The following is an 11,468-nucleotide window of genomic DNA, read 5'->3' as shown; positions in this document are numbered from 1 at the left end:
TTTGGAAAATGCTGCTCTGAGGAATTGCATTCATACTTCTAATTCTCAGGAAAAGAATATTCATTTTATATTTTACTCTGCATTTCAGAAACCTAAAAGTTTCTGAAACAGCTTGGAAGAAGTTGGAAACAGTTGGAAAAAAGGAGAATAACTGAAAGTCCAATAATAGCTATCCATTTCCTTAACAGTAGAAATTGTAATGAAAGTCACTTGATGTGTAATAATAGTATTGCAATTCTCTTTTTCGAAAGTGTCCTGGATAGCACAAGGGAGTTCCTTTGTGGTAAAAGAGCAATTCTGTATCTTGATTGTGGTGGTAGTTACATGATTATATACACATGATAAAACTGCATTGAACTCTGCTTCTTCCTACACACACACACACACACACACACACACACACACACACACACACACACGTAGTCGTGCACATGCATGCGCACATAAGTGCATGTAAAAACTTACAAAATCTGGATAAAGTCTGTAGCCTAGTTAATAGTACTGTACCAATATCAATTTCCTGGTTTTGATACTACACTATAGTTACATAAAATATTATAATTGGGAGAAGCTGGGTGAAGGCTACACGGGACCTCTGTACTATTTTTGCTACTTCCTGTAAGTCTATGATTATTTCAAAATAAAAAGTTAAAAAAAGCCACTTGATGGCTGTGAAAGAAAATGATTTCGGTTTAAAGCATGATAATATAAAGAAATACTATAAAATTTCTGTGTCATAAAAGGGTCGTAAAGTCAAACAAGCTTACCCATTGCATTTGCTCTGGCCCCTTAAAATTTGATGTTATATATCCCAAAGCCTTTGCCCGTTCTCGATAAAGTCGAATTGCTTGATCCATGGGAACTCTTAATCGGAACCAGTATTCCACTGTGCCAAAATTGGGGATGTCTCCTTTAGTTCCTACAAACCAATACATAACTCACTGTTAAAATAGTCCCATAAATCAAAATATATACCAGTAAAAGATACATCAATGGTATTATACATTAAAACTATAAATTTTATACTGAGTAAAATAATATATGACTTGCACAAATGATGTGTGATTGGCAAATAACGGAGATAAAGAAAATAAAGTTACTTCTGCAAGTACGAGTTCCACCGTATGTTAAATATTATTAAAAAACTATGTCAAACTACATTTGAGGTAGTCCGGTTTATACTATTTCAATCTTTCTAAAATATAAAGAAAAATCTAAACATTGAGTCAAATACTCCACGGATTCTTTCTGATGCTTTTTCTTTTTTAACAAGTTGCACTCAATGTAGTCTGACAGATACAAAACGAAACCTCAAAATTATGAATGGAATATGAATTCAACTTTCGAGAAATCTTTGGCACCTTCCCATTTTCCTACTGTGCCGTAAGTATAGGGAAAAACACCATAGCTATGTCAAATCTATACCGTATGTAATATACCCTCGCATGTCTGCCCTGTACACCCTCTTGCTGGGGTTGTAGTTGTAGTACGCCTTCTAACTCAGGCAGCTCTTTCTCTTCCTCTGTGACGATTTCCTCTAGGGCTCCCAGGAGACTTAAGAGCTCTATGCTTCCTTTGCAGAAACGAAGAAAGATGTCCTCATTAGGGCACTGACTGCTTTGGCACAATTGGCAGTTCACCAGTCTACTTCTCCACCACACTAAGTTTTTTGAGGGCAAGTTCTTCTGAACCATGTGACTATACCACCTATGCAATCAATAAAATAAAATCCCTCCCCAGAACCTGAGTCACCTTCCTTCCTTTTTTTCTTGGTCACTTAAAAAAGTTTTCCTTTTTAAAAATTTATTTATTTTTTGAATTTTATCTTATTTTCTATACAGCAGGTTCTCATTAGTTATCTATTTTATACACATCAGTGTATACATGTCAATCCCAATCTCCCAATTCATCCCACCACCCCCACCCCCGCCACCCCGCCTTGGTGTCCACACGTTTGTTCTCTACATCTGTGTCTCTATTTCTGCCTTGCAAACCGGTTCATCTGTACCATTTTTCTAGATTCCCCATATATGCGTTAATCTACGATATTTGTTTTTCTCTTTCTGACTTACTTCACTCTGTGGGACAGTCTCTAGGTCCATCCACGTCTCTACAAATGACCCAATTTCGTTCCTTTCTATGGCTGAGTAGTATTCCATTGCACATATGTGCCACATCTTTATCCATTCGTCTGTCAATGGGCATTTAGGTTGCTGCCATGACCTGGCTATTATGCACCCTCCTTCCTTCTTGAAAAGGTTTCTTCACTTGGCCTCTAGGATACTGTATACTCTTGGTTTGTCTCCCACCTCACTGGCCACTCCTCAGTTTCCTTTGCTGGCTCTTCCTCTTCTTCCTGAACTCTAAATTTTGGAGTCTCCCAAGGCTCAGTCCTTGGTCACCTTCTCTTCTTTATGTATACTCACTCTCTATGTGAAATTATATAGGCCCAAGGCTTAAAATATATTCTGTATGCTAATGAATCCCGCTTTTATATTTCTATCTCTGACCTTCAGACTAGTATATCCAACTGCTTAGGTGACATTTCCACTTGGCTGTCTAATAGGCAGGTCAGTCTTAACCTGTTCAAACACAATTCTTAGTTTTTTTCCTCAAATTTGTTCCTTGCCCAGGTCTGTCTCGATAAATGGCCTCATCATTGTCCCGGGTGCTCACACCAGAAATTCTCGCCTCCTTTGTTTCCCTCATTACACTACATGCAATTGTTGAGCACGTTTTCAAGGAAGAGTTAATCAAATAGACACTGAATATAACCAATTCTTATCACTACTTTCATTACCGTCGTAATCCAAGCCACCAACATCTTTCCACAGATTAATGCAATAGCCTGATAATGGTCCTATCTTCTTGCTTGGCCCATACAGACTGTTCTTCCCACAGCACCCAGGGCGATTTTTCTAAAACCTATGTGAGATCACGTTACTTCTCTCCTCAAAACCACCCAATGACTTGCATCACTCAGAGGAAGAAAAAGTCCAAACACCTCACCATGACCCACAAGGCTCTACAGTGAGATCTGGTCCCTGCCTATTGCTTTAATCTCTTCTCTGCTCTAGCCACTGGCCTCCTTGCTGTTCCTCCAACATGGCAGGTCTGTTCCTCCCTCAGGCCTTTGTACAATACTTGCTGTTTCCTCTGCTGGAAACATTCTTCCCCTGGATCCTGACGTGGATCTTTATTCAGGTCTTTACCAATGGCACCCTGTAGGGAAGCCCTTATCTGAATTAGCAACCTTCCATCTCTCTCTTTAGCCTCTTGCCCTGATAATTTTTCTTCATATCTAATGATATGTTTATTTGTTTTATGGCCCATCTTCCCCTCTAGAAGGTAAGCTACATGAAGGTAGGGGCTCTGTCTTATTTACCACTGATCACTGTATTCCCAGTGCTTAGTAACAGTGATAACATGATAAGCTCCTTAAAAAACTTTGATAAATGTACTACAATTAATGTTTAATCAAACAAGGATATCAACATGGTAAATAAACATTTGTACTAATAAGCTTTAAAAAATTAATAGCCATTGTACTGACATTATTAGTGACATTTAAGAGAGTCCAATCAACTGTGGGCAGCTATATCAGATAACGCTGTCCTTACGCTAAAGGCACCTTGAATCTGAGAGAGAAGATACTAATGTGGAACACCATATTAATGTATAAACCAATCAGTGCTTCAAACAGCCAAAGTTTGTAAGATTGTACTCACCAACCAAACTTGCTGTGCAAAATATTCGACCGCTTTTTTCTAGAATTTCATGGAATCTCAATTGACATGCCGCGATTGTTTCATAATCTGTGCTGTAAGCCTGGTGGACCTCAAGAGTAATAGTATTTTTCTGAATGTATTGTAAGAATAAGTCATTAACATGAACGAGATATTGAGAAGTAAAGTTATATTCTGGGTGAAGGCCCCGCACTATGGGAGTTGTCTGTAGTTCAAAATCATAGAAAGCATAGGTACAGAAGGTGACAGGCTCTTTATCTCCAGATGCCTGTAAAACTTCAGAAGAAAAGGTTACTTTGTTGATATGGATTTCAAGTAGGTTTTCGCCTCGTTCTAAGTGAATGGTTTCATCAAACTCATCAACGGAGTCATCTGGCATGATTTCTGGTTTAAATTTGTACTGCTTGGTGCCATACGCAATATCCTTTAATTGGGCTGCAAGAGAAGACACACAGTTTCGAGGTTTTAAAGTATTGACATATAAAGATACAAACTGGCTTTTGAAGTGGTAGGAAGTCTGAGTGCTTTTGGTGTATAGTCTCAATCTTAAATTCTATGATTATACTGTTTTTCTGTAAATGATGCTGTATTATAAAGAAATCATCATTTATTTTGACATCACTTATTAAAAAAAATTACCACTTAAGGGGTTATTCAGGCTATACCAGAGAAACAGAAAAAGAAAAAGAAAAAAAAAAAGGCCCTTGAATGAACAGCTGAGGTAAATATTTAGATTTCACTGCTCCTTTGCCTCTGCTCTATTATCTTCTCTCCTATAAAGTCAATTCCTCTTTCCACTAGCTCCTTCCCTTCAGCTTATTAAAATATATATTTTTCTACTTTTGGGGAATGATGGATATATTGGTTATCTTGATTATGGTGATGGTTTCACAGGTGTATACATAGGCCCAAACTCACCAAATTGTGCACTTTAAATAGTGCAATTTAAAATGTGTTCATTATACTTCTAAGAAGCTGCTTTGAAAAAAGATATATCTCTTTATAGATTAGAACATTCCCTCACACCATATAGAAAAATAAACTCAAAATGGTTTAAAGACATAAATGTAAGACCCAAAACTATAAAACTCCTAGAAGAGAACAGAGGCAGAACACTCTTTAACATAAGTTGTAGCAATATTTTTTTTAGATCTGTCTCCTAAGGCAAGAAGTAAAAGCAAAACTAAACGAATTGGACCTAATTAAACTTAAAAGCTTTTGCACAGCAAAGGAAACTATTGACAAAATGAAAAGACAACCTACTGAATGGGAGAAACTATTTGCAAATGATGCGACCGACAACGGGTTAATATCCAAAATACATAAACAGCTCATACAACCCAGTATCGACAAAACAAAAAACTCAGTCGAAAAATGGGCAGAAGACCTGAATAGACATTTCTCCAAAGAAGACATACAGATGGCTGACAGGCACATGAAAAGATGCTCAACATTGCTAATTATTAGAGAAATGCAAGTGAAACCCACAATGAGATATCACCTCACACCTGTTGGAATGACTGTCATCAAAAAGTCTACAAACAGGGGCTTCCCTGGTGGCACGGTGGTTGAGAGTCTGCCTGCCAATGCAGGGGGCACGGGTTCGAGCCCTGGTCTGGGAAGATCCCACATGCCACAGAGCAACTGGGCCCGTGAGCCATAATTACTGAGCCTGCGCTCTGGAGCCTGTGCTCCGCAACAAGAGAGGCCACGATAGTGAGAGGCCCGCGCACCGCGATGAAGAGTGGCCCCCGCTTGCCACAACTAGAGAAAGCCCTTGCACAGAAACGAAGACCCAACACAGCCATAAATAAATAAATTAAAAAAAAAAAGTCTACAAACAACAAATGTTGGAGAGGATGTGGAGAAAAGGGAACCCTTGTGCACTGTCGGTGGAAATATAAACTGGTTCAGCCACTGTGGAAAACAGTATGAAGGTTCCTCAAAAAATTAAAAATAAAACTACCATATAATCCAGCAATTCCATTCCTGGGTATATACCCAGAAAAAAATGAAAACACTAATTCAAAAAGATACACGCACCCCAACGTTCACAGCAGCACTATTTACAATAGCCAAGACATGGAAGCAACCCAAGTGCCCATCAACAGATGAATGGATAAAGAAGATGTGGTGTAATACAAAATGGAATATTACTCAGCCATAAAAAAGAATGAAATTCTGCCATTTGCAGCAACGTGGATGGACCTAGAGAATATTATACTTAGTGAAGTAAGTCAGAGAAAGCACATAGTGTATGATATCACTTATATGTGGAATCTAAAAACGATACAAATGAATGTACAAGTAAAACAGAAACAGACTCACAGATACAGAAAACAAACTTGTGGTTACCAAAGGGGAGAAGGAAGAGGAGGGACAAATTAGGAGTATGGGATTAACAGATACAAACTACTATATACAAAATAGATAAACAACAAGGATATATTGTATAGCACAGTGAGTTAGAGCCATTATCTTGTAATAACTTATAATGGAGTATAATCTATAAAAATACTGAATGACTATGCTGTACACCTGAAACTAATAATGTAAATCAACTATGTTTCAATAAAAAATAAAAAGATGTATCTCTTTCTAGATACACATTTCCCTCGCCATGTTACATCCAAATTTCTAAAAAGAGTAATGTATACTTGTGTCTACAATTCCTCATCTAACAGACTCTTCAACTTCCTGCAAAAAGCATCTGCCTTATTTTTCTCGTGAAGCTACTCTAGAAAAGGTCACCGATAACTAACCAGTTTCTAGATTGAATGGTCCTTGTGTTATTTGAGTTCTTTGCTTAATTGACACTGATGACCACATCCTCTTTTGTGAACTTTTGTGAGCTTTCATGTCATCGTCTGCCCTGCTTCTCCTCCTACCTCTCTTATTCTTTAAGGGTTTCTCTTTCTCTGCTAGTTTGCTGGGGTTCTGTTTTTATCCTCTTTTTAGTCTACATATTCTCATGAGTAGTCACACCCCCTTTTATTTATTTGAAATATAGCTGATTTACAATGTTGTGCTAATTTATGCTGTACAGAAAAGTGACTCAGTTATATACATATATACATTCTTTTTAAAATATTCTTTTCCATTATGATTTATCCCAGGAGATTGGATATAGCTTCTTGGGCTACACATTAGGACCTTGTTGTTTGTCCATTCTAAATGTAATAGTTTGCATCTACTAACCCCCAACTCCCAGTCCATCCCTCTCCCTCTCCCCGTCCCCCTTGGCAACCACAAATCTGTTCTCTATGCCTGTGAGTCTGTTTCTGTTTTGTAGATAGGTTAATTTGTGTCATATTTTAGACTCCAGGTGTAAGTGATATCATATGGTATTTGTCTTTCTCTTTCAGACTTACTTCACTTAGTGTGATATTCTCTAGTTGCATCCATGTTGCTGCAAGTGGCATTATTTCATCCTTTTTTAAGGATGAGTAGTATTCCACGGTATATATGTACCACATCCTCTTTATCCATTCATCTGTTGATGGACATTTAGGTTGTTTCCATGTTTTGGCTATTGTGAACAGTGCTGCTATGAACATAGGGGTGCAGGTACCTTTTCGAATTATAGTTTTGTCCAGGTATATGCCCAGGAGTGGGACTGCTGGATCATATGGTAGTTCTGTTTTTAGTTTTGTGAGGAAACTCCATACTATTTTCCATAGTGGCTGCACCAACATACATTCCCACCAACAGTGTACACGGGGTCCCTTTTCTCCACACCCTCTCTCCAGCGTTTGTTATCTGTAGACTTTTTAATTATGGCCATTCTGATCGGTGTGAGGTGGTTTCTCATTGTAGTTTTGATTTGCATTTCTCTAATAATTAGTGATCATAACCCCTTTTATGACTTCTGTTACTATCAATATACTGAAGACGCTCATATTTCTATTTTTAATTCAGATTTCTTTCCACAATTCCAGATCCACACATCTAGTGGCTTGCTGAGCCCTCTATCTAGATATCCCCTAGGCACAACAAACTCAATATACCCAAAGCAGAATGGCTCATATTGTCTTCTAGTTATTTCTGTACCTTGAATTTCAAGTGATGATGTTAGCCTTCATCCAGCTGCCTAAGCTAGATATCACAGTGTCATCCTAGGTTCCTCTTTTTTTTTTTTTTTTTTTACTCTCCCCACATCTGTAGGGTCACTGCTATTCAAAAATATTTCCTAAGTCTTTAGCAAATTTGTCCGTGTCCTCTGCATCTCCACTGATGCTACCTTACTTACACCCTCAGTGTTTATTACCCAGATTATTAAGGGAACCCAATTCCTTCCTTCCTTCAAATTTTACTCATTCTTCCCAATACCTATAGCATAATCTCCAAAATGAAGTTCTGGGTGTACTACTCCCTACCTAAAAAATTCCTTGGTGCTTCTCTAGGTTAATAAGGTTCAGACTCATCAGGGTGGCAAACGGGGTCTTCAGGATTTGGTTCTTACCAGCCTTAAACCCAGGTTCTTCTCCATTTAATAATCCTGAGTTCCAAATAGACAGATCCACATGCATTTTCTCAAATGAATGGCAGTGCTTCACATTTAGGGCATTTTTACCTGCTTCATCTACTTCCTGGAAAGCCTTTCATTGTTTTTACTTAGTGGTGAATTCTGTCATCTTTAAAGCCTCCAAACCTACTGTGTAGGGTCCTCCCTGAATCTTCAGGTATAAATAGGCATTCTCTCCTCAGTGTTTCCTTGGTAGCTTTTGCATTTTTCTAACTTCACACTCTTCACAGTAAAGTATAACTGTCTACTTACTTGTTCACAACTTATAAGTTCCTGGAGGAAAAAGCCCGAGCTTTTTCCCTGTTTGTATTCTCACTGCCTAGCACTTTGCTTAGGATACATTAGGAACTTGAGCATGTTTATGGAATCAATCAATGAATTTAGCACACAGATAAAATATATTGGTAAAGACCTAGTGAGGCTTGAAAGGAATGAAAATCTCAAACTATGTGACCTCCCTGTTATTCAGGAAAATTTCATTAAGTGAATTTTTATTGAGTACTACTTGAGATAAAAGGGACACACTGCTCTTTGGCTTTGGAAAACCCTGTTCAGTCAGATGAAGATAGTTACTGAACCCTTCTACTTAGAGTAGTGGTTCTCAGAGTGTGGTCTGGGAACCCCTGAGGGTCCCTGAGACTGTTCTGGAGGTCTGTGAGTTTAAAACTATTTTAAAAATAATACTAAGATGTTATTGGCCTTTTTCATTCTTAGTCTCTTACAAGTGTATAATAGAGTTTCCCAGAATCTATGTGATGTGTGATATCATAACAGATTGACTGCAGAAGCAGATATAAAAACCCAGCTGTTTTCTATTAAGACAGATGCTGAAAAGATTTGCAAAAATGTTAAACAATTAAACAAATTTAAAACCATGTCGCTTGTCTACTTCTTTGGTATGGAAAATATACCTATTAAAAAATAAAACTGTAATTTATGTTAACATGTAATGGGTTAATTATTATTATTTTAGCATGCCAAATATTTTTTAAATTTCTCATTTTTAATTTCTAATATGATAAATATCATGAATATAACCCATATAAACATAAGGGCTTTTGGATTCTCAGTGATCTTTAGGAGAGTAAAATTACTGCTGGCATAGATCACTGAATTTAAGTACTGTATGGCAGGGAACATGAAAGAGAGACAAAGTACTTATCACTGTAGAACTTACTATGTTGCAGTCATAGAGAATATGCAAAACTGCACCGGTGAAGAACACTTACATAATACAATCCCTAAACATATTTTTTGAGTACATGAGAGTAAAAGTGGCAAGTGCTGAGGCAGTGTTTTTCAAAGTACAGTCTTACACCTGCATCTGAATTGCTTGGAATTATTTCTAAATATATAGAATCAGAGACCCCAAGATCTCCAGGGGTAGGGCCCAGGAAGCTACCTTTGAAACAAGTTCCCCATGTAATTTTCTTACTTGCTAAAGTCTGAAAACCACTGTAAGGGCATTTCAAGTAGAGGGGTGGCTAGCAGTAATTGGAGCCAGCTTTCTGGCATGGGCATGCATTTAGTTAGATTTTGAAGCAGGGAAGGGTATATCTTGGAGTCAGAGTAGAAAGGAGGTTCAGATGGAGCAGACAAAGCCCTGGTGGTGGGACTGAACAAGATGAATCTGACAAAGAGCAAGCAGACTTGTTTGGCTGAGATGCCTAGCTTGCTTAGCAGAGAAATTAGAAATGATGTGGTTAAATTTAGTCTGTGGTACTTCATGAAGTACTTTGAAATCTTGCCTGCAACACCGAATTCAAAAAGCAGTAGTGAATTACTAAAAATTCTTGAGTAGAAAAGTATCAGATAAAAACAGCCTTTCTGATAAATTATTATTATAGTTAATAAACTGGGAAAAAAAAGAGCAAAAAGAAAGTGTGAGTGTACATTTGGATGACATTTTCAACTGTTGTAAAAATCCACTTCTCTAGTTACTGTGGACAAAGAATTGTGCACGTTGTACCTTCTAGTTTCTGGATGCGTGCAGCCCTGATATCAAGAAGGTGGACATACTGTTCCACTCTGAGTTCATAATCTTGCTGCAAATTTTCCATCTTCTGGGTCACTGCCTCAACTTCCATCTAAAAAAATAGAGATAACAAGTTTCATTACTCAGGATTTGTTCCATTGTCATTTGTTAAAGCAACTATGATTCAAGCATTTTTTAGATCCTGGGGATACCGGGAGCTATAAGCCGTTGTTTCCTGACTTCAAAGAGCTTACAGTTTAGAAAATTATGCTTGGCAGTGTTCATTAACCAGGAGTAAAACCCACAAAACTCTGGGTCCCTTTTAAGGAGTGGTGCCCCATTTGTTAGAAGCTAATATAACAGGCGGCTGTGGCAGGACCAACTGCAGAGCGTGCCGGCGTTGGTGAATACGTCGCCATGATTCATTCTCTAAAACCAGGCACTGAAAAAATTACTTGTTTTAGAACTCGTTAGTCGGGAGTATCTAGGTACAAGGCTAAATTCCAGGCATGTGGTAACACATGATAATAGATTATAACAGACGCTAATACATGATACTGCTTTGAAATGTAAATCATCAGTAGAATATTATGGGAAACCTATCCTCCCGATTTAGTGTATTATATTACCTGATAATCTTTATTAATTTTATGTTGCATAATTAGCATGTTTCTTGTCTTTTCAAGCTCTTGCACTGTTTCTGCATGAGTTGCTTGCAGCTCTTTCATGGAGCGTTCTAGATCTTTATTAATTTTACTGTCTACTTTCTCTAAAAAAGAAAGGTCTCCATTTTTTTGTGATTTTTGAGCCTAAAACAAAAACATATTTTATTACCAAAACAAGAGTTTCTAAAATGTAACTGTGAATTAATATGGATATAGTAAGAAACAATCATTAATTGAAAACAGATATATTTCCATCTTCCATTAGGAATAAAGCAGTCCTGATATAGAATACATATTTGGATAGACATTTGGGACAATTACAGAGAAATAAAAAAACAGTTTATTACTTCACGAAGTAAAAAAGAATCATGTACGATTATTTCTAGTCTTCATTTGATTAAAATCTATACCATGATGATCTAAAAGGAAAGAAATGTACTTTCTGTGTCTTCTTGTAAATAACAGAATATTCTAGAACTGGAAAATATCTTCTGGTGACATATATAATTCAATATTTTACTTAAGATAATAGGGTGCACCAAGGTCTCTTAGGACAG

The 11,468-nt window shown here is 37.3% G+C and overlaps 1 protein-coding gene across 4 annotated transcripts in view; it reads right to left on the bottom strand.

The window, feature by feature from the left end:
• The window catches only part of RPGRIP1L (RPGRIP1 like), a 103,306-nt gene that overhangs the window by 51,795 nt on the left and 40,043 nt on the right, over positions 1 to 11,468 (bottom strand). For all 4 annotated transcript variants that reach the window (XM_082366610.1, XM_082366609.1, XM_082366611.1 and 1 more), the window contains exons 13-16: positions 10,876 to 11,055; positions 10,241 to 10,358; positions 3,729 to 4,181; positions 768 to 919 (exon numbers count right to left, since the gene is read on the bottom strand). In XM_082366610.1, coding sequence (XP_082222736.1) covers positions 768 to 919; positions 3,729 to 4,181; positions 10,241 to 10,358; positions 10,876 to 11,055 — 903 coding nt within the window. The remainder of the gene's footprint in view (positions 1 to 767; positions 920 to 3,728; positions 4,182 to 10,240; positions 10,359 to 10,875; positions 11,056 to 11,468) is intronic.

The sequence above is a fragment of the Balaenoptera borealis genome (assembly GCF_965194805.1).
Source record: "Balaenoptera borealis genome assembly, chromosome: 19".
NCBI lineage: Eukaryota > Metazoa > Chordata > Mammalia > Artiodactyla > Balaenopteridae > Balaenoptera > Balaenoptera borealis.
The sequence above is the reverse complement of the archived record's forward strand: the minus strand, read 5'-3'. Positions and strand labels throughout refer to the sequence as shown.